General features: G+C 47.7%; 1 protein-coding gene across 5 annotated transcripts in view; it reads right to left on the bottom strand.

The window, feature by feature from the left end:
• The window catches only part of LOC119778948 (transcriptional activator Myb-like), a 28838-nt gene extending 6828 nt beyond the window's left edge, over nucleotides 1-22010 (bottom strand). Inside the window, exons 1-14 of one of the 5 annotated variants that reach the window (XR_005280154.1) lie at nucleotides 21787-22006; nucleotides 21563-21617; nucleotides 21115-21184; nucleotides 19132-19203; nucleotides 18579-18674; nucleotides 18280-18500; nucleotides 16341-16491; nucleotides 16095-16271; nucleotides 15811-15936; nucleotides 15391-15501; nucleotides 10859-11014; nucleotides 10706-10795; nucleotides 5347-5592; nucleotides 5173-5268 (exon numbers count right to left, since the gene is read on the bottom strand). Coding sequence is in view for 2 of the 5 variants with exons in the window: in XM_038278401.1 (XP_038134329.1) it covers nucleotides 5197-5268; nucleotides 5347-5592; nucleotides 10706-10795; nucleotides 10859-11014; nucleotides 15391-15501; nucleotides 15811-15936; nucleotides 16095-16271; nucleotides 16341-16491; nucleotides 18280-18500; nucleotides 18579-18674; nucleotides 19132-19203; nucleotides 21115-21184; nucleotides 21563-21588 (1614 nt within the window). In the remaining 3 variants the exon portion in view is untranslated. Of the gene's footprint in view, nucleotides 1-5172; nucleotides 5269-5346; nucleotides 5628-10705; nucleotides 10796-10858; nucleotides 11015-15390; nucleotides 15502-15810; nucleotides 15937-16094; nucleotides 16272-16340; nucleotides 16492-18279; nucleotides 18501-18578; nucleotides 18675-19131; nucleotides 19204-21114; nucleotides 21185-21562; nucleotides 21618-21786 lie in introns of those variants that run through there. The other 4 variants (XR_005280155.1, XM_038278401.1, XR_005280156.1 and 1 more) reach the window with 4 other exon arrangements.
• Nucleotides 22011-24023: the final 2013 nt, after the last annotated feature.

Here is a 24023-nt window from a genome sequence, read left to right as displayed (position 1 = left end):
ACTGAGGCACGGTTCTACTGAGGCACGGTTCTACTGAGGCACGGTTCTACTGAGGCACGGTTCTACTGAGGCCTGGTTCTACTGAGGCACGGTTCTACTGAGGCCTGGTTCTACTGAGGCACGGTTCTACTGTGGCCTGGTTCTACTGAGGCACGGTTCTACTGAGGCACAGTTCTACTGAGGCACGGTTCTACTGTGGCACGGTTCTACTGAGGCACGGTTCTACTGAGGCACGGTTCTACTGTGGCCTGGTTCTACTGAGGCACGGTTCTACTGAGGCACGGTTCTACTGAGGCACGGTTCTACTGAGGCACGGTTCTACTGAGGCACGGTTCTACTGTGGCCTGGTTCTACTGAGGCACGGTTCTACTGAGGCCTGGTTCTACTGCGGCACGGTTCTACTGAGGCACGGTTCTACTGTGGCATGGTTCTACTGAGGCACGGTTCTACTGAGGCCTGGTTCTACTGAGGCACGGTTCTACTGAGGCCTGGTTCTACTGAGGCACGGTTCTACTGAGGCACGGTTCTACTGAGGCCTGGTTCTACTGAGGCACGGTTCTACTGAGGCACGGTTCTACTGTGGCCTGGTTCTACTGAGGCACGGTTCTACTGAGGCACGGTTCTACTGAGGCCTGGTTCTACTGAGGCACGGTTCTACTGAGGCACGGTTCTACTGAGGCCTGGTTCTACTGAGGCACGGTTCTACTGAGGCACGGTTCTACTGTGGCCTGGTTCTACTGAGGCACGGTTCTACTGAGGCACGGTTCTACTGAGGCACGGTTCTACTGAGGCCTGGTTCTACTGAGGCACGGTTCTACTGAGGCACGGTTCTACTGAGGCCTGGTTCTACTGAGGCACGGTTCTACTGTGGCCTGGTTCTACTGAGGCACGGTTCTACTGTGGCCTGGTTCTACTGAGGCACGGTTCTACTGAGGCACGGTTCTACTGAGGCCTGGTTCTACTGAGGCACGGTTCTACTGAGGCATGGTTCTACTGTGGCATGGTTCTACTGAGGCACGGTTCTACTGAGGCACGGTTCTACTGAGGCACGGTTCTACTGTGGCACGGTTCTACTGAGGCACGGTTCTACTGAGGCACGGTTCTACTGAGGCACGGTTCTACTGTGGCCTGGTTCTACTGAGGCACGGTTCTACTGAGGCACGGTTCTACTGAGGCCTGGTTCTACTGAGGCACGGTTCTACTGAGGCCTGGTTCTACTGAGGCACGGTTCTACTGAGGCACGGTTCTACTGAGGCCTGGTTCTACTGAGGCACGGTTCTACTGTGGCCTGGTTCTACTGAGGCCTGGTTCTACTGAGGCACGGTTCTACTGAGGCCTGGTTCTACTGTGGCCTGGTTCTACTGAGGCACGGTTCTACTGAGGCACGGTTCTACTGTGGCCTGGTTCTACTGAGGCACGGTTCTACTGAGGCACGGTTCTACTGTGGCCTGGTTCTACTGAGGCACGGTTCTACTGAGGCACTGTTCTACTGAGGCACGGTTCTACTGAGGCACGGTTCTACTGAGGCCTGGTTCTACTGAGGCACGGTTCTACTGAGGCACGGTTCTACTGAGGCACGGTTCTACTGTGGCCTGGTTCTACTGAGGCACGGTTCTACTGAGGCACGGTTCTACTGAGGCACGGTTCTACTGAGGCACGGTTCTACTGTGGCCTGGTTCTACTGAGGCACGGTTCTACTGAGGCACGGTTCTACTGAGGCCTGGTTCTACTGAGGCACGGTTCTACTGTGGCATGGTTCTACTGAGGCACGGTTCTACTGAGGCCTGGTTCTACTGAGGCACGGTTCTACTGAGGCACGGTTCTACTGAGGCCTGGTTCTACTGAGGCACGGTTCTACTGTGGCCTGGTTCTACTGAGGCACGGTTCTACTGAGGCACGGTTCTACTGAGGCACGGTTCTACTGTGGCCTGGTTCTACTGAGGCACGGTTCTACTGAGGCACGGTTCTACTGTGGCCTGGTTCTACTGAGGCACGGTTCTACTGTGGCATGGTTCTACTGAGGCACGGTTCTACTGCGGCCTGGTTCTACTGAGGCACGGTTCTACTGAGGCATGGTTCTACTGAGGCACGGTTCTACTGAGGCACGGTTCTACTGAGGCCTGGTTCTACTGAGGCACGGTTCTACTGTGGCCTGGTTCTACTGAGGCACGGTTCTACTGAGGCACGGTTCTACTGAGGCCTGGTTCTACTGAGGCACGGTTCTACTGAGGCACGGTTCTACTGTGGCCTGGTTCTACTGAGGCACGGTTCTACTGAGGCCTGGTTCTACTGAGGCCTGGTTCTACTGAGGCACGGTTCTACTGTGGCCTGGTTCTACTGAGGCACGGTTCTACTGAGGCCTGGTTCTACTGAGGCACGGTTCTACTGAGGCACGGTTCTACTGAGGCCTGGTTCTACTGAGGCACGGTTCTACTGAGGCCTGGTTCTACTGAGGCACGGTTCTACTGAGGCCTGGTTCTACTGAGGCCTGGTTCTACTGAGGCCTGGTTCTACTGAGGCACGGTTCTACTGAGGCACGGTTCTACTGAGGCACGGTTCTACTGAGGCACGGTTCTACTGAGGCCTGGTTCTACTGAGGCACGGTTCTACTGAGGCACGGTTCTACTGTGGCCTGGTTCTACTGAGGCACGGTTCTACTGTGGCCTGGTTCTACTGAGGCACGGTTCTACTGTGGCCTGGTTCTACTGAGGCACGGTTCTACTGAGGCACGGTTCTACTGAGGCACGGTTCTACTGTGGCACGGTTCTACTGAGGCACGGTTCTACTGTGGCCTGGTTCTACTGAGGCACGGTTCTACTGAGGCACGGTTCTACTGAGGCACGGTTCTACTGAGGCACGGTTCTACTGAGGCACGGTTCTACTGAGGCCTGGTTCTACTGAGGCACGGTTCTACTGAGGCCTGGTTCTACTGAGGCACGGTTCTACTGAGGCACGGTTCTACTGAGGCACGGTTCTACTGAGGCATGGTTCTACTGTGGCATGGTTCTACTGAGGCACGGTTCTACTGTGGCCTGGTTCTACTGAGGCACGGTTCTACTGAGGCACGGTTCTACTGTGGCCTGGTTCTACTGAGGCACGGTTCTACTGTGGCCTGGTTCTACTGTGGCACGGTTCTACTGAGGCACGGTTCTACTGAGGCACGGTTCTACTGAGGCCTGGTTCTACTGAGGCCTGGTTCTACTGAGGCACGGTTCTACTGTGGCCTGGTTCTACTGAGGCACGGTTCTACTGAGGCATGGTTCTACTGAGGCACGGTTCTACTGAGGCACAGTTCTACTGAGGCCTGGTTCTACTGAGGCACGGTTCTACTGAGGCCTGGTTCTACTGAGGCACGGTTCTACTGAGGCACGGTTCTACTGTGGCATGGTTCTACTGAGGCACGGTTCTACTGAGGCACGGTTCTACTGAGGCACGGTTCTACTGAGGCACGGTTCTACTGAGGCACGGTTCTACTGTGGCCTGGTTCTACTGAGGCACGGTTCTACTGAGGCACGGTTCTACTGAGGCCTGGTTCTACTGAGGCACGGTTCTACTGAGGCCTGGTTCTACTGAGGCACGGTTCTACTGAGGCCTGGTTCTACTGAGGCCTGGTTCTACTGAGGCACGGTTCTACTGAGGCACGGTTCTACTGTGGCATGGTTCTACTGAGGCACGGTTCTACTGAGGCCTGGTTCTACTGAGGCACGGTTCTACTGTGGCCTGGTTCTACTGAGGCCTGGTTCTACTGAGGCCTGGTTCTACTGAGGCACGGTTCTACTGTGGCCTGGTTCTACTGAGGCACGGTTCTACTGAGGCACGGTTCTACTGAGGCCTGGTTCTACTGAGGCACGGTTCTACTGAGGCCTGGTTCTACTGAGGCCTGGTTCTACTGAGGCACGGTTCTACTGAGGCCTGGTTCTACTGAGGCACGGTTCTACTGAGGCACGGTTCTACTGTGGCCTGGTTCTACTGAGGCACGGTTCTACTGAGGCACAGTTCTACTGAGGCACGGTTCTACTGAGGCACGGTTCTACTGTGGCCTGGTTCTACTGAGGCACGGTTCTACTGAGGCACGGTTCTACTGAGGCACAGTTCTACTGAGGCACGGTTCTACTGAGGCACGGTTCTACTGAGGCACGGTTCTACTGAGGCACGGTTCTACTGCGGCACGGTTCTACTGAGGCCTGGTTCTACTGAGGCACGGTTCTACTGAGGCACGGTTCTACTGAGGCCTGGTTCTACTGAGGCACGGTTCTACTGAGGCACGGTTCTACTGTGGCCTGGTTCTACTGAGGCACGGTTCTACTGAGGCACGGTTCTACTGTGGCCTGGTTCTACTGAGGCACGGTTCTACTGAGGCACGGTTCTACTGAGGCATGGTTCTACTGAGGCACGGTTCTACTGAGGCCTGGTTCTACTGTGGCATGGTTCTACTGAGGCACGGTTCTACTGAGGCCTGGTTCTACTGAGGCACGGTTCTACTGTGGCACGGTTCTACTGAGGCACGGTTCTACTGTGGCACGGTTCTACTGAGGCACGGTTCTACTGAGGCACGGTTCTACTGAGGCACGGTTCTACTGAGGCACGGTTCTACTGAGGCACGGTTCTACTGAGGCACGGTTCTACTGAGGCACGGTTCTACTGAGGCACGGTTCTACTGAGGCACGGTTCTACTGAGGCACGGTTCTACTGTGGCCTGGTTCTACTGAGGCACGGTTCTACTGAGGCACGGTTCTACTGAGGCACGGTTCTACTGAGGCACGGTTCTACTGTGGCACAGTTCTACTGAGGCACGGTTCTACTGAGGCCTGGTTCTACTGAGGCACGGTTCTACTGAGGCACAGTTCTACTGAGGCACGGTTCTACTGAGGCACGGTTCTACTGAGGCACGGTTCTACTGTGGCCTGGTTCTACTGAGGCACGGTTCTACTGAGGCATGGTTCTACTGAGGCACGGTTCTACTGAGGCACGGTTCTACTGTGGCACGGTTCTACTGAGGCACGGTTCTACTGAGGCACGGTTCTACTGAGGCACGGTTCTACTGAGGCACGGTTCTACTGAGGCACGGTTCTACTGTGGCCTGGTTCTACTGAGGCACGGTTCTACTGTGGCCTGGTTCTACTGAGGCACAGTCTCCTCATTGTTCCTAATTGTTTGGAGGTTTAGACTCACCAGCAGGTCCAAACCTGGTTCTGATCAGGGCTCCACGTAGACCTGGGTCTCTTGGGTCAGACCAGCCCGGTTCTTGGTTCCTCCTAACATTGCCAACTGCAGGTCCAGACAGAGGGAACCCTGTGAGGCTGGCAGCAGAACCTCTGCAGCTTTAGATTCGGTTCTGGGTCCTACCTGACATGGGCTGGTCTTGTAAGTGCACTCCGGCGGCCCCTGGTCCGGACCTTGCTGCTGGTACCACCACACATCCACCTGGAAGCGCTCCACCTCATCCTCACCATAGGGGAGAACCACATCGAGCTGAGCAGGACCCTCTGAGCTCGACTGGAACGTCTGCTGACCGGAACCAGAACCGCCATGGATCTGCCAGCCAGAGTTGTGTGTCTGCAGGATGCTGCTCAGAAGGCTCTCGCCATGGACCTGCAGGTCAGAGGTTCTGATGGAGACGACTGGACCTGGACAGAACCAGGTTCCCAGTACATCTGGGTCTGGTACACAGGCTTCAGAACTTTCAGAATATTTCATCTGAAAAACCCAAATGACTGAAAGGATCTTCTGATCCTAGATTCTCAGTCTAGCAAACAGAACCTGGCTGGAACCTTGGTTCTGGAACCATCAGTTCAACTTAGATGATTTCTATGATTCAAATCCTTTCATCTCAGGTCACTTTATAGATGCAGTCCATGAACTGACCAGAGTTCATGGACGGCATTGTTCCCGCTCCATGCCATCCCCTCTCTCTATCGTCCTTCTCTCCAAGCACAAAGTTTCCTTTAGGAGAGGAGGAGGAGCACGCTTTCCTAAGACCCGCCCCTTCTTCTTCTGATTGGCTAATGCTGTTAGGTTAAGAGCGCTCCTTTGCTACCATTGGCTAGAAAACGCAGGAGGGATTTCATTTGTCTTTTTTTTTATTTACCGTCAGTTTATTTGGGTGATTTTTTTAACCCATGGTAAGGTGAGCAGATCTCTGCAACTAATCTGAGGACATTTCCAGCTCAGAGATCAAATTAAATAAATACATTTTCTGAAAATTAAAACAGGAAACAGGGACAGTGTGAAATCCAGGAAAGCATCTCTTCCATTTCCTCAGATAAATAATATTAATCAATCAATAGTGATTAGAGACATTCAGTCTTGTGTCTTCTGCCCTTTTCAGCAATATAACATTGTGTTCAGGGACAGGCCAGTTTGCATCAGTAGTCTGTGGGAATTTTCCCCTTTTTCTATTCCAAAAAATTTAAATAAAACTTTTTTATATATATACAAATGGGAAACATATTTTTTTTCTAAACAATGCTAACTCTAAAATAAAATGGCCTCCAGTTGTTTCTGTTTTATCCTGGTCAGTTGCAGAGCATTGGGTCGCCTCCAGCAGCCTGGATTATAATCTGTGTCACTGTTAAAAAATGGACGTTAGATTTTATTATTCTGATTAAATTCCAACCATTAAAACACATCAATAAGTCTGGATCATGGTGATGAGCAGCTTGAAGCAGCCGCACCAAATAACCTGTTTTATTGTCAATAAACGATTAGATGAATGAAGAATAAACTCTCAGGGCATAAAAATCATTTGTCCTTTAATAAACGATTTGGGCAGAACCCGCACATGAATGCTGAAAGGGATTATTTTAATATTTATATTAAATTAAGCGTTTATCTCCACATGTTTTGCTCCTATGAATTTAATAATCTGATGATACCCAGCTATATCTGTCTATAATCCAGATGAAGCTAACCCATTACATAGATTACAGGCATGTCTGAAGACATAAAAACCTGGATGACTCTTAACTTTCTGCTCCTGAATGCAGACAAAACAGAAGTTATAGTCTTTGGACCAGAGTCTCTGAAAAATAAGCTGATTAGCCAGTCACTTCATCTGGATGGGATTAAACTGGTTTCAGATCATAAAGTAAAACATCTTGGTGTTGTTTTTGATCAGGACCTGTCATTTAAATCCCAGATCAAAGAGGTTTCTAGAATTTCCTTCTTTCATCTGAGGAATATTGCTAAAATTAGCAATCTCCTGTCCAGGGGTGATGCTGAGAAACTAGTCCATGCATTTGTTACTTCAAGGCTGGACTATTGTAATTCTTTACTATCAGGAAGTCCACAAACTGTAGTTAAAAGCCTTCAGCTGATCCAAAATGCTGCAGCCAGAGTTCTGATGAAAATGAAAAAGAGAGATCATATCTCTCCTATCCTGGCTTCTCTTCATTGGCTTCCTGTTAAATCCAGAATAGAATTTAAAATCCTCCTTCTCACATATAAAGCCTTAAATGGCCAAGCTCCATCTGATATCAGAGATCTGATTGTTCCTTATGTTCCTAACAGAGCACTTCGCTCTCAATCTGCAGGTTTACTAGTGGTTCCTAGAATTTCTAAAAGTAGAATGGGAGGCAGATCTTTTAGTTCTCAGGCTCCTCTCCTGTGGAACCAACTACCAGTTTTAGTCCGTGAGGCAGACACCCTGTCTACTTTTAAGGCTAGGCTTAAAACTTTCCTTTTTGATAAAGCTTCTAGTTAGAGTGGCTCAGGTTATCCTGATCTATCTCTATAGTTCTGCTGCTATAGGCTTAGACTGCTGGAGGACATAGGGACCCCTTTTTCATCATTCTGCTTCATTCTATCTCTATTCTCCCACTCTGCAGAATCTGTTAGTTCAATCTCTAACGTTCTGCTCTCTCTGCTTTTTCTCATAGTAGCTTCATCTGGTCTGTTCCTGTTTGGCTGTGACTCCATCCTGGAGAGAAATATCAGCTGTGCTGCTGCCATCAACACCTTTGTTTCTAGATGTTGGAGCTTGGCCTGTTTTCCAGTGTAGTCCTGTTTCTCTGACTGTGACTAACTGGATGTGCTCTCTTCATCCTCTGACATGGGAGCTGGCTCGGAGCTCGTCTGCCTGGCTGTGTGTTTCCTGGACGGGGTCGCCTGTGGAGCTGGTTGACAGTTGCCTTTTGTATCTATGCTTCTTTTTCTATGTCTGCTTCTGTCTCCTTGAACCCCAGTGGGCCTCAGCAGATGGCCGCTCACACTGAGCCTGGTTCTGCTGGAGGTTTCTTCCTGTTCAAAGGGAGTTTTTCCTCTCCACTGTCGCTACAAGCATGCTTAGTGTGAGGGATTGCTGAAGAGTCAATGTCTCCTGTCTTTACCTGCTTGTCTTGTAAAGTCAATGATTGGATGATCTGGTTAATCTAGATCTGTAAAGGGACCTGAGATGACAGGATGTGAATTGGAGAATAGAAATACACTGAATAGAACTCAGAGGACAGCTGATGTTCTGCATATCAGCCATGTTTACCATTGTTAACAAACATCCTTCATTCTCATGTAGTCTTTATTTTAAGACAAAATGATTTTCTTCCATTCAGAGCAGGGCTCCATTCCACAAAGCAGGTTTACTGAAAACTCTAAGTTTGCTCAACCTGAATTCAGTGAAACTCTGACACTGTTTCACAAAGAGAGTTTCCTTGTCCTCTGTTTCTGTTGCCATAGTAACATCCTCCCAGAGCTAACCTGGTCAGCAGCAGGTTTCCTTCAGTAGACTCAGTGTCCTCTGTCTCCCTACAGCCAATCACTGTTTAATTTCCTTATTTAGTCTGATTTATGTCGTAGTTTTGTTCATAAAAAAAAAATATATATATAGTGTATATAATATATGTATATACGTATATATATAAATAAATATATACGTAAAGACTTTAGGGTTAGGATTCACTCAATGACAACCTAACCTAATAAGCCTACTGGCACAATCTGAGGCCATGCTATGGGATGGATAACCATTGGGATGATAACATCCGAAGTACGGCTGGAAACAGCCTCTTAGTATTTACTGTTTTAGAGAGGACTGCCTGAACATGAGATGATGTACAGGTTCTATTTATTACAACGTTTTTATTCTTCATCTTCACCTGCTGACAGAAGAGTTCACCTAAATAGATCCATTGATCTACTGCCATTCAAGAAATAATCCCCTAATATCGTCACGGTAACAAACTACGGCAAGCCATTTTGATATCTACTATTTTACTGAATATGTGTTCCTTATATCAGAAAAAAACATGTTTTCTTTGTCTAAATGAGCATTTCAAACAAAATGAGCTTCTCCACATCTAGAATAAACATTCTATGTCTACAAAATAATTGCAGATCTTCATATTCCTAATATTACTGGTCCTCATTTGTATTATTCTAACTATAAAAAAATATTTTTCAGATATCAAATATACATTTTCCGTCAAGCTGATAAATCTCAGAATGGCCACTTAAAGTCTAAACATTTCTAGATATATAAAACCAAATTCTAACAAATATATATATTTTGATTTGTTTCATAAAATTCAGTTTCTGGTACAAAAATGTAAATTAGAAAATATTTTATTCCAGTTAGGTCTAGGAGTGTGATTCTGATCAGGAAGAATCTTATTTTAGTGATCTACTAATGCAACAACAGAGAGGAGAGTGTTTTAAATAAATGCTAAATCGGCCTGCCATATTACACTTCATATAAATTACTCATTAAGTGGAGCAACAATCTTCTCCCTCTCCATCTTCCTCCCCTCTGCAGCTGTAGAACTGTTTCTCTGTCCTTTAAACAGTCTCCTTTTTTATTTTATTTAATGTTTTTGCATTTCTGCATTAAAATCTCTAGTTCCAGTGGGGTGAAATAGGCACTTCCTGTTGCCTGTTGTCATGGTAACTCGTTGAATCGCTCCACTCATAAAGGCTTTTCATACGCACGTGTTTAGCTCTGAGTGGACCTAGTTTAAACTGATTAAACTCATTTATAGCAGCCACTGTAAAACCAAATTGTCAAGTTCCCGACTTTAGGCTAGATAGATAAATCTAGAGTTGAGGATTTGAATCTGAGTTTGTTAAACCTGCTTTGTGAAACGGACCCCAGATATGTTGAATTTATTGATGTCTTTGTTTTATAGTGAGTTGTGGAATTTTCCCCCATTTTATGATTTTTCTTGGCTTAGATTCAAACTGTTCGGAATCAGCTGATCTGGGCCCCTTTGGAGCCAAAGGGGCTGGTTGTCATGGAAACTGAAGCTATGGGATAGTGATGGCGTAAAAGACAAGCAGACAAAGTATGGGGTTTTCGAAATAAAATGGAATTTATTTTAGATTGATTGAAGAATGAAACCTCGTGGTTTTATTGTTGTAAACAGGGCTGTCAGTCATAGCAGTAATCTGAAAATAATCTGGATACCGTATCAATCATGGGGTCGTATTCCTGCCTTTTGGTTTTCCGGATTTTTTGCTGGTTAGATTAAAATGAGCTGAAATGCCCTTAAAACAGAGTCGGTTCTATTTGTGTTATTGGTCCTTTTTACTGTGTGCATGCTGAGTGGAGAACCTGGTTCTGATCATTGGCCCGCCCTATGCCCCGCCCCTCCCCACCCCGCCCTCAGCTGCACCTGATCAGGATCCCTGATGCATCAGAGATCAGAGACAGGTAGTCTGTCTGCCCAGGTGGGGGCAGCAGTTAGCACATGCTCAGTGTGATCTGTGTCAGACTGACCTCTGAGCTGCTGCTGGACTGCTGGCTGTCAGGAGCACCATCCCTGTCGTCTCCCTCTGCCAGGCTCATCCTTCTGGAGAAATCCTCCTCCTGGAGCACAAACAGCATCAGCCTGAGCTTCCATCAGCTGATCTTCAGCTGGACTCTGCTCACCTCAACCTTGCAGGCAGGGAGCTTCAGTGGCGTTGGCGTCTGAGGAGCCACTAACAGTGCTGTGCTGAGCATGTTAGGATTGAGGGAGTAGAGGGGAGTGGAGGTGAGAACCTGATACTGGAGGTTCATCTCATCAACCACACTCTGACCAAAGACCTGAGACGGGTAAACAATGAACAAAGACCTGAGACGGGTAAACAATGACCAAAGACCTGAGACGGGTAAACACTGACCAAAGACCTGAGACGGGTAAACACTGACCAAAGACCTGAGACGGGTAAACACTGACCAAAGACCTGAGACGGGTAAACAATGACCAAAGACCTGAGACGGGTAAACACTGACCAAAGACCTGAGACGGGTAAACAATGACCAAAGACCTGAGACGGGTAAACAATGACCAAAGACCTGAGACGGGTAAACAATGACCAAAGACCTGAGACGGGTAAACACTGACCAAAGACCTGAGACGGGTAAACAATGACCAAAGACCTGAGACGGGTAAACAATGACCAAAGACCTGAGACGGGTAAACAATGACCAAAGACCTGAGACGGGTAAACACTGACCAAAGACCTGAGACGGGTAAACACTGACCAAAGACCTGAGACGGGTAAACAATGACCAAAGACCTGAGACGGGTAAACAATGACCAAAGACCTGAGACGGGTAAACACTGACCAAAGACCTGAGACGGGTAAACAATGACCAAAGACCTGAGACGGGTAAACAATGACCAAAGACCTGAGACGGGTAAACAATGACCAAAGACCTGAGACGGGTAAACACTGACCAAAGACCTGAGACGGGTAAACAATGACCAAAGACCTGAGACGGGTAAACACTGACCAAAGACCTGAGACGGGTAAACACTGACCAAAGACCTGAGACGGGTAAACACTGACCAAAGACCTGAGACGGGTAAACAATGACCAAAGACCTGAGACGGGTAAACAATGACCAAAGACCTGAGACGGGTAAACAATGACCAAAGACCTGAGACGGGTAAACAATGACCAAAGACCTGAGACGGGTAAACAATGACCAAAGACCTGAGACGGGTAAACAATGACCAAAGACCTGAGACGGGTAAACACTGACCAAAGACCTGAGACGGGTAAACACTGACCAAAGACCTGAGACGGGTAAACAATGACCAAAGACCTGAGACGGGTAAACACTGACCAAAGACCTGAGACGGGTAAACAATGACCAAAGACCTGAGACGGGTAAACAATGACCAAAGACCTGAGACGGGTAAACAATGACCAAAGACCTGAGACGGGTAAACAATGACCAAAGACCTGAGACGGGTAAACAATGACCAAAGACCTGAGACGGGTAAACACTGACCAAAGACCTGAGACGGGTAAACAATGACCAAAGACCTGAGACGGGTAAACAATGACCAAAGACCTGAGACGGGTAAACACTGACCAAAGACCTGAGACGGGTAAACAATGACCAAAGACCTGAGACGGGTAAACAATGACCAAAGACCTGAGACGGGTAAACAATGACCAAAGACCTGAGACGGGTAAACAATGACCAAAGACCTGAGACGGGTAAACACTGACCAAAGACCTGAGACGGGTAAACAATGACCAAAGACCTGAGACGGGTAAACAATGACCAAAGACCTGAGACGGGTAAACAATGACCAAAGACCTGAGACGGGTAAACACTGACCAAAGACCTGAGACGGGTAAACACTGACCAAAGACCTGAGACGGGTAAACAATGACCAAAGACCTGAGACGGGTAAACAATGACCAAAGACCTGAGACGGGTAAACAATGACCAAAGACCTGAGACGGGTAAACAATGACCAAAGACCTGAGACGGGTAAACAATGACCAAAGACCTGAGACGGGTAAACAATGACCAAAGACCTGAGACGGGTAAACAATGACCAAAGACCTGAGACGGGTAAACACTGACCAAAGACCTGAGACGGGTAAACACTGACCAAAGACCTGAGACGGGTAAACACTGACCAAAGACCTGAGACGGGTAAACAATGACCAAAGACCTGAGACGGGTAAACAATGACCAAAGACCTGAGACGGGTAAACACTGACCAAAGACCTGAGACGGGTAAACACTGACCAAAGACCTGAGACGGGTAAACAATGACCAAAGACCTGAGACGGGTAAACAATGACCAAAGACCTGAGACGGGTAAACAATGACCAAAGACCTGAGACGGGTAAACAATGACCAAAGACCTGAGACGGGTAAACAATGACCAAAGACCTGAGATGGGTAAACAATGACCAAAGACCTGAGACGGGTAAACACTGACCAAAGACCTGAGACGGGTAAACACTGACCAAAGACCTGAGACGGGTAAACACTGACCAAAGACCTGAGACGGGTAAACACTGACCAAAGACCTGAGACGGGTAAACACTGACCAAAGACCTGAGACGGGTAAACAATGACCAAAGACCTGAGACGGGTAAACAATGACCAAAGACCTGAGACGGGTAAACAATGACCAAAGACCTGAGACGGGTAAACAATGACCAAAGACCTGAGACGGGTAAACACTGACCAAAGACCTGAGACGGGTAAACAATGACCAAAGACCTGAGACGGGTAAACAATGACCAAAGACCTGAGACGGGTAAACACTGACCAAAGACCTGAGACGGGTAAACACTGACCAAAGACCTGAGACGGGTAAACAATGACCAAAGACCTGAGACGGGTAAACAATGACCAAAGACCTGAGACGGGTAAACACTGACCAAAGACCTGAGACGGGTAAACACTGACCAAAGACCTGAGACGGGTAAACAATGACCAAAGACCTGAGACGGGTAAACAATGACCAAAGACCTGAGACGGGTAAACACTGACCAAAGACCTGAGACGGGTAAACACTGACCAAAGACCTGAGACGGGTAAACAATGACCAAAGACCTGAGACGGGTAAACAATGACCAAAGACCTGAGACGGGTAAACACTGACCAAAGACCTGAGACGGGTAAACACTGACCAAAGACCTGAGACGGGTAAACAATGACCAAAGACCTGAGACGGGTAAACACTGACCAAAGACCTGAGACGGGTAAACAATGACCAAAGACCTGAGACGGGTAAACAATGACCAAAGACCTGAGACGGGTAAACAATGACCAAAGACCTGAGACGGGTAAACACTGACCAAAGACCTGAGACGGGTAAACAATGACCAAAGACCTGAGACGGGTAAACAATGACCAAAGACCTGAGACGGGTAAACAATGACCAAAGACCTGAGACGGGTAAACACTGACCAAAGACCTGAGACGGGTAAACAATGACCCAAGACCTGAGACGGGTAAACACTGACCAAAGACCTGAGACGGGTAAACAATGACCAAAGACCTGAGACGGGTAAACACTGACCAAAGACCTGAGACGGGTAAACAATGACCAAAGACCTGAGACGGGTAAACACTGACCAAAGACCTGAGACGGGTAAACAATGACCAAAGACCTGAGACGGGTAAACAATGACCCAAGACCTGAGACGGGTAAACAATGACCAAAGACCTGAGACGGGTAAACAATGACCAAAGACCTGAGACGGGTAAACAATGACCCAAGACCTGAGACGGGTAAACAATGACCAAAGACCTGAGACGGGTAAACACTGACCAAAGACCTGAGACGGGTAAACAATGACCAAAGACCTGAGACGGGTAAACACTGACCAAAGACCTGAGACGGGTAAACAATGACCAAAGACCTGAGACGGGTAAACAATGACCAAAGACCTGAGACGGGTAAACAATGACCCAAGACCTGAGACGGGTAAACAATGACCAAAGACCTGAGACGGGTAAACACTGACCAAAGACCTGAGACGGGTAAACAATGACCAAAGACCTGAGACGGGTAAACACTGACCAAAGACCTGAGACGGGTAAACACTGACCAAAGACCTGAGACGGGTAAACACTGACCAAAGACCTGAGACGGGTAAACAATGACCAAAGACCTGAGACGGGTAAACACTGACCAAAGACCTGAGACGGGTAAACACTGACCAAAGACCTGAGACGGGTAAACACTGACCAAAGACCTGAGACGGGTAAACACTGACCAAAGACCTGAGACGGGTAAACACTGACCAAAGACCTGAGACGGGTAAACACTGACCAAAGACCTGAGACGGGTAAACACTGACCAAAGACCTGAGACGGGTAAACAATGACCAAAGACCTGAGACGGGTAAACAATGACCAAAGACCTGAGACGGGTAAACACTGACCAAAGACCTGAGACGGGTAAACAATGACCAAAGACCTGAGACGGGTAAACACTGACCAAAGACCTGAGACGGGTAAACACTGACCAAAGACCTGAGACGGGTAAACACTGACCAAAGACCTGAGACGGGTAAACAATGACCAAAGACCTGAGACGGGTAAACAATGACCAAAGACCTGAGACGGGTAAACAATGACCAAAGACCTGAGACGGGTAAACACTGACCAAAGACGTGAACATGTGTGGGTTTTTCTGGACTGCTTTTTACCTCTGATGGAGAGTATACTGCTGCTTCCATCATGCTGCTTGTCACCCAGGATGAGTCCAGGAAGGAGGAACCTCCATCAGGTGTCTCCAGCTGTTCTTTCACATCAGGAACCTGTGGATTACAGCAGCTACCTTATCTGTCTTATTTGCTTTTTCCTTCAAAGGTAAGTTGAGTGTTTTTTGGTAAATGGCGTCTACTTATATAGAGCTTTTAGTGTCAGAGGACTTGACCAAAATGCTTTCCTCTACATTCAGTCAGACACTGATGGTGGTGAGCTACATAGTAGCCATAGCTGCCCTGGGTTTGACTGACAGAAGCCAGGCTGCTGTACAGTGGGGCCACTGGGCCCTCTGACCACCATCAGACTTGAAGCTTCAGGTCTGAGATCTGATCCTTTAAACCTTTCTGCGTTCTACTTACGTAGCTTCGGCTCAGGTCGATGGGAGAACTGGTGTCAACTGTGAGCAGGCAGGCAGTGGGGGGCTCCTGGGGGTCATTATGCCGTGAGGTCATTTCCTGGTTTCTGCAGACCCATTCCTCCAGGTTCTGTGTTGAAGATAATGCATTTAATCATCTTGGAGGAAACTTAGTAGGAAAGCGGTTCCCGGGTTAAAACAATCATCCACGGGTGTCCATGTTTAGAAAGCAGGAAGGCAGAGAGCCTGACAGACAGAGCAGAGGGATGGAGCACAGCAGACTGTCACCATGTCCATCAGATCTGAGGAGGCTTCCTGCTTGCACATGTTATCAGAGGAGCTGCACCCTGAGCATGAGGCAGGAGCCCAGAAGGAGCAAAGGTTGGTGGAGGTCCCATGTGGTGTCCAGGTGCTCTGACTGGAGGAGACGCTGGACTGCTCTTTACTGGTGGACAGACTGCGTGCCTGCAGAAAGAAAGGGCAGTGTTAGCGTCCCAACCAGCCGTCCCATTATCCCTGGTCAGAGGGGCAGACCTGGATGTGAGCTCTGTAGGACTCATGGTTCCGGGTCCCAGGTGTGGAGGTGGAGCTTGAGCCATGAGGGTGCAGAAAGTGCAGGTATTTCTCTTTCTCCACCTTCATCTTTAAGGTGGAGTTCCAGTGATTTTTAATGGAGTTATCCGTCCTGAAAGACACAGCAGTCCCATCAGAACACCAGCAGACACCCTGTCTACTTTGCAGGTTTACTAGTGGTTCCTAGAATTTCTAAAATTAGAATGGGAGGCAGATCTTTTAGTTCTCAGGCTCCTCTCCTGTGGAACCAACTACCAGTTTTAGTCCGTGAGGCAGACACCCTGTCTACTTTTAAGGCTAGGCTTAAAACTTTCCTTTTTGATAAAGCTTCTAGTTAGAGTGGCTCAGGTTATCCTGAGCTATCTCTATAGTTCTGCTGCTATAGGCTTAGACTGCTGGAGGACATAGGGACCCCTTTTTCATCATTCTGCTTCATTCTATCTCTATTCTCCCACTCTGCAGAATCTGTTAGTTCAATCTCTAACGTTCTGCTCTCTCTGCTTTTTCTCATAGTAGCTTCATCTGGTCTGTTCCTGTTTGGCTGTGACTCCATCCTGGAGAGAAATATCAGCTGTGCTGCTGCCATCAACACCTTTGTTTCTAGATGTTGGAGCTTGGCCTGTTTTCCAGTGTAGTCCTGTTTCTCTGACTGTGACTAACTGGATGTGCTCTCTTCATCCTCTGACATGGGAGCTGACTCGGAGCTCGTCTGCTTACACACAGAACCCCCAGGTCAGTAGAAACACCTAAACTGAACGCGGTCCATTTAGGCTACGTTCACACTGCAGCGTGAAGTGACCCAAATCTGATTTTTTAGCCCATATGCGACCTGGATCTGATCTTTTCATGGCAGTCTGAACAATACAGATCCGGTTTTTTCCCATCCACTTGGCTCTGTGGTCCTGAATCCGATAAGAATCTGATCTTTTCAAATGTGACCTGTGTGTGAACGGCCAGGTCGGATTCATCTGACCTGAACGCCATTAGTAACCAACAAGGTCACTATTCCGCATCTTGCTACACAGAAGCGGCAATACAAATACCATGGCGGACGATGATGCGGAGAGCAGTATTTTTTTTTAAGCATCTTGAAAAGATTGAGGTTTTAAGGTTAGGAAAGTTCACTAGATGCGCTCCAGCGCTACCATCCATGTTTACTTCCGTAAACACGAAGCACGCTGGCCTGTGACATCATTGCGTCCTCTACTGCGCATGCGGGACACTTGCGTTGTATGACTGCAGTTCACACAGGAGATTGCATACAAGTCGCATATATTTGAAAATGTGAACGGCAACGCAAAAAAATTGGATTTCACAAAAAAATCGTAATTGAGCGTCAAGGCCTGCAGAGTGAACGTAGCCTTAAGGCTTATTTATACTTCCAAACCAGGTCCTCTGCGTAGGTGTCGCAGTGAACAAAAAGACGTCCCGCCCCCTAAAAGACGTCCCGCCCCCTCCACAAACACGCTGCTCCTCTCCCTGATTGTAGCTGACCGCAGACAGGAGGCGGCTTGTTTTGTTTTTATGACCGAAATTGAAGAAAACAACTGGTGAAGTTTGACCCGCTAGCAGAGCGAGGTGAGAACGCTGCGACCCTTTTTCCACCTGGATCCTCACTCTTTTTGGCCGTCATGTCCCTCCATTGTCACACAGACTGGCCTCCACTTCCACACCGCCTCGGCCGTATCTAGACCCACAGCTAGTTCCTGATTGGCCCTCTGGCGTTGTGGCGTGGAATAACATTGCGCAGACCACGCTTCAATATTGAGCATAAATCAAAAATGTCTGGTTAAGCTCACACCCTGCTGGGGGAGGAGAACCAGGCCTTCAGTCAGGTCCAGCTCCCTCTGCATGGCTGCTCTGGTCCGTTTCCCTGCGGTTTCACACCCTGTTCACCAACCTGCCAGGCAGAAGCTTGGAGATGTCGGCCCAGCGGTTCCCCAGCACTCTGTGCGCCTGGCAGATGACCCGGTCCTCCTCAGCAGTCCAGCTGCCCTTCTTCACCTCCGGGTTCAGGTGGTTGTGCCAACGCTCGCGGCACTGCTTCCCGTTGCGGGTGTGATGGTGTTTGGCGATGAGCGACCAGCGCTTCAGGCCGTACTTCTGGACCAGCTCCAGAACCTGAACAGGAAGCAGCAGAGGTGGGTCAGAGGAGCCGGGGTGGGTCAGAGCAGGACTGGTTCTGAAGAGAAGCTTTACCCGTTGGTCCTCCTCCTGACTCCACGGCCCTTTGACCAGCTCCGGGTTCACCAGCTGCTCCCAGCGTCTTTGACACTGTAGCTCTGACCTTTGACCCTGTGAGAGAGCGCCTCCTGCTGGTACCACAGGACTCTGCCATAGTGACCCAGGGTCTGGTTTATCAAGCCTGCTTACGCACTAAATCAGCCCAGAAACTCGCTGCACGACCGGTTGGATCCATTAAACCTGAGGTGATGCTGAAAGCTTGTTGACGGGGGGGGCTAACTTCTACGCTGCTTCCAGATGTTTATCAGAACCAGATGTTTATCAACTCTTCACCTGCAGCCACTTTAGGAGGAGATCAACCAGAGGAATCACAGCCAGCTCTGAGCTCCAGTTAGCCCCGTCCATCCTCCCATCCCCCTCCCCACCCATGGGCCAACGGTATCTGATAAACTCTGGGTTTCCCTGTCTCTTGGCAGCGGTTGCCATGGTCACCATGATCAATGGCAGGGAGGGCTCCTTCTGTGCGCAGCAGGCTCTGATAAACCCCCCCCCGGTCCCCCATCCTCACCCTGAAGTGCAGAGCCACCGTGGACCAGCTGCTGGGGCCACAGTCCTTCACCAGGCGCCGCAGCATGTCGTCCTGAAGACAGCATCATCACCATCATCATCATCATCATCATCATCACCATCATCATCACCAGCCTCATCATCACCATCATCATCTGCCTCATCATCACCATCATCACCATACTCATCACCATCACCAGCCTCATCATCATCATCATCACCATCATCATTATCATCAGCCTCATCATCATCACCATCACCATCATCATCACCATCATCAGCCTCATCATCATCATCATCAGCCTCATCATAATCACCATCACCATCATCACCATCATCATCATCAGCCTCATCATCATCACCATCACCAGCCTCATCACCATCACCAGCCTCATCATCATCATCATCATCATCATCATCATCACCAGCCTCATCATCATCACCATCACCATCATCACCATCACCATCATCACCATCATCATCATCATCATCATCATCACCATCATCATCATCATCATCATCAGCCTCATCATCATCACCATCATCATCATCATCATCACCATCACCTGCCTCATCACCATCATCATCTGCCTCATCATCATCATCATCACCATCATCATCATCATCACCATCATCTGCCTCATCATCATCATCACCATCACCAGCCTGATCATCACCATCATCAGCCTCATCATCATCACCATCATCATCACCATCACCAGCCTCATCATCACCATCATCATCATCATCACCATCATCATCATCATCATCATCAGCCTCATCATCATCACCATCATCATCATCATCATCATCATCATCACCATCACCAGCCTCATCATCACCATCATCAGCCTCATCATCATCACCATCATCATCATCACCATCATCATCATCATTATCATCAGCCTCATCATCATCACCATCACCATCATCAGCCTCATCACCATCACCAGCCTCATCATCACCATCATCAGCCTCATCACCATCATCATCATCATCATCCTCATCATCATCATCACCATCATCATCTGCCTCATCATCACCATCATCATCATCATCATCATCATCATCACCATCATCATCATCACCATCATCATCATCATCATCATCAGCCTCATCATCATCACCATCATCATCATCACCATCACCAGCCTCATCATCACCATCATCAGCCTCATCATCATCACCATCATCATCATCATCATCATCATCATCATCATCACCATCACCAGCCTCATCATCACCATCATCATCATCATCAGCCTCATCATCATCACCATCATCACCATCATCTGCCTCATCATCATCATCATCATCACCATCACCAGCCTCATCATCACCATCATCAGCCTCATCATCATCACCATCATCATCATCATCACCATCACCAGCCTCATCATCACCATCACCATCATCACCATCATCTGCCTCATCATCACCATCATCACCATCACCATCATCACCATCACCTGCCTCATCATCATCATCACCATCACCATCATCACCATCATCTGCCTCATCATCATCATCATCACCATCACCATCATCTGCCTCATCACCATCATCATCATCACCATCACCATCATCACCATCATCTGCCTCATCATCATCATCATCACCATCACCATCATCACCATCATCATCATCATCATCATCATCACCATCATCATCATCATCAGCCTCATCATCATCACCATCATCATCATCATCATCATCATCATCATCACCATCATCAGCCTGATCATCATCACCATCATCACCATCATCATCATCACCATCATCAGCCTCATCATCATCACCATCATCACCATCATCATCATCATCAGCCTCATCATCATCATCATCATCATCATCACCATCATCATCATCACCATCATCAGCCTCATCATCATCACCATCATCACCATCATCACCATCATCATCATCACCATCATCATCACCATCATGATCACCATCATCACCATCACAGGTCAGCTGGGCTTACCTCCTCTTCGCTCCATGCTAGCTTCTGCAAAGATGCTTTGGAGGATCTCTTGACCCGTCTGGATCGGGTCCTGGAGCAGAAACAGAGCAGAACAGTTTCACTGATCAATAATATGATCAATGAAGTTATAAAGTGATCTATAATTGATAAAGTGATCAATAATATGATCAATGAAGTTATAAAGTGATCTATAATTGATAAAGTGATCAATAATATGATCAATAAAGTGATCAATAAAGTGAAAAATTGATCAATAAATTGATCAATAAAGTGATGAAGTGATGATTAATAAAGTTCTGTTCTGTTCTATGTATTTCTATAGCTCCATGCTGTCCTCTCAGGTCACTCTATAGATCCAGATCATCCAGATCATCCAGTCAGATCCTATCTAGCAGAGGTTTCTCTATGGTCCTCCTCCAGCAGCAGAAGGTGGAGGTTCGGTTCTGACCTGGTCCAGTGGTTCCGGGGGCTCATCTGGTTCTGATCAACTGGACCTGGTCCTGCTGGATCAGAAGGTTAGAACTGTTAGAACTGAGCAGAGATTAAACTGATCCAACCGAACCGCTTTTCTGATCGCTCACACATCCGGTTCGGTTCGGTTTTAACCCCCATAAACAATCAACCCTCTGGGACCGAACCGTCCGAAGCAGCGGCAGTTAGCCGGACCTTCACCTGCCGTTAGCCGTTAAAGTCCAACCGACGCCACCGATCGGCCCGCCTCAGCAACCGGAACCGACCCGACACCAGTGGACCGAACCTCCGGGGAGCGGGACCCAGCAGCTGGTTCCGCCGCGGTCCAGATGTCAGAACCAACGGTACAACGGTTTGAGTCCTGGCGCTGAAGGGACTCTAGCTTCCAGCTGATTGGACAGAACTGGCGGTGACGTCACTGAGCCGCTTCGGTCACAGCCATCAGGGGCGATCCTAGAGCAAAGCAGGGGGGGCCAGGCAGCAGTGATGATGATGATGGTGATGATGGTGATGATGATGATGATGATGACGAAGATGATGATGATGATGATGATGATGATGATGGTGATGATGATGATGATGATGATGATGAAGATTATGATGATGATGAAGGACAACATCCATGTAACCAGCGATTCACTGATCAGAAGCAGATTCTCTGAGATTATTCATCAGATCAGTGCAATAATCTGCTGATGCAGTGAAACCAAAGACTTTCAAGACTAGATCTAAGATATTTAGTTTGTTTATTCAGACATTAAATCCTCGTCTAATTCTGGTTCTATGGATGCTGCCCGTTCTGTCCGCACCTTTCAGATTTTAGAAAAAATGATCACAGAAAAATGTCTAAGAAGAACATAATAGTGAAGAGTTAAATATAAACAAAAAAATCCTGTAAAGTGATTTAACAATATTAAACTGCAGAATAAATAACCAATATGCAGCAAGATCAGAGAAGTGCAGAATGCTGTGGTGTCAAAAGTTCACACATTTGTTACTTCAGTAGAAGTATAGATACCGCAGTTTAAAAACACTCTGGTAAAAGTTGAAGTATCAGCTTGACCCGTGAAAAAGTATGTGCTCCAAAAACTACTTAAAGTATAAAAGTATAAAGAAACCTTTAAAAAAAAACAGCCAGATGCCTGGCATGAACTGAAAGATCAATTTTTCAACTATTTCTAAAATTCTCAGACATTTCAGCATCTTTTTCTGAATCCCACATTGTAGCATGGCATAGACAATTCACGTTAGCAGTTTGAAGAACACCTGCTGGCTTCTGATGGTTTCCTTTAGCTAACCAATGAGTGTTTGCGTTCTATGACTCATCCAATCACACTAGTTTTCACTAGATGTGGGCGGAGCCAATGATCTGCATTGGATGGAGCACATGACGGGAAATAAAGATTGATAAACATTAAACCAGGGGAACCAATTAAAAATCAGCTGGTCTGAATAAAGAAAATCATCAACCAGTAAAGATCTGCAGACATTTTAATTATAATCTGTTCATTTAAACAGAATTTAACACTGGAATAAAATGAGGTATTTATGCATTCATGTTATAGATTGATTTTTGAAATGTAAGAAACTAGAAATTGCCAAACATTGCGTCCTGTGCTATCTCAGAGGAGTGGACACTATGACTGTATTCCTGTATATCCATCAGTAGTTAAAGGTCAAGGGTCAGCTGTTAAACAATGACAGTGTAATTGTCTTTGTCTGATCTGAAGCCTCGTTTGGAGCTTTTAAACAGGCTTTTGAAAAACGTATAATAATAATTTGCTGCTGTAATATAATAGATTTTTTAGAATAAAAAGCTAGCAGATGAAATAACAGGAGCCACCAAACCCGACCCGGTGACGGTAGCCTGGACACAGTATGTTTCTCCCCGCCTGCCTTACTGTCCAGGCTACCGTCACCGGGTCGGATTCAGTCGCTCCGTCCCCCACTGGGACCCGGTCTGGTCCAGTCAGCTGCCCAGCAGCCTTCCCCCCAGAAAAAGGGTCCTCCTTTTCAGAGAAACCCAAATCTGGGCCGTTTATCAATATGCGTTCTGGAGCGTTCTAGTGATCCGTCATCAGCCTCAGCCAGAGCACTGACCAAGAACGCACCAAGTCCCCTGATGTTGTTCTCGCCCCTCCCTCTATACCCAGCATGCACTGCAGCAGCAGCAGCTTTCAATGGAGCGCAACATGGAAGTTAAAAGTTCTCTTTCTGTCGTTCAATAAGAAGTACTTTTAAGATCATTTGAGGGGAATATTATACTTTAAAGCGTCACTATATGGTCCATTTACAGTTTTAATGCGTGATTAAAAAAGATTTCCAAAGTTGAGGAGGACCGCAGCAACTGCAGAGTTCCAAAGCTAATGGCAGCCAGGGCTAACCTTGCCCTCTGCGTAGCCTGGGCTAACGGTGCCCGTCTGTACGCCAGGGGGGAA

The sequence above is a fragment of the Cyprinodon tularosa genome, unplaced genomic scaffold, assembly GCF_016077235.1.
Source record: "Cyprinodon tularosa strain WSP-4 unplaced genomic scaffold, ASM1607723v1 ctg1404, whole genome shotgun sequence".
NCBI classification, from domain to species: Eukaryota; Metazoa; Chordata; class Actinopteri; order Cyprinodontiformes; family Cyprinodontidae; genus Cyprinodon; species Cyprinodon tularosa.
The sequence above is the reverse complement of the archived record's forward strand: the minus strand, read 5'-3'. Positions and strand labels throughout refer to the sequence as shown.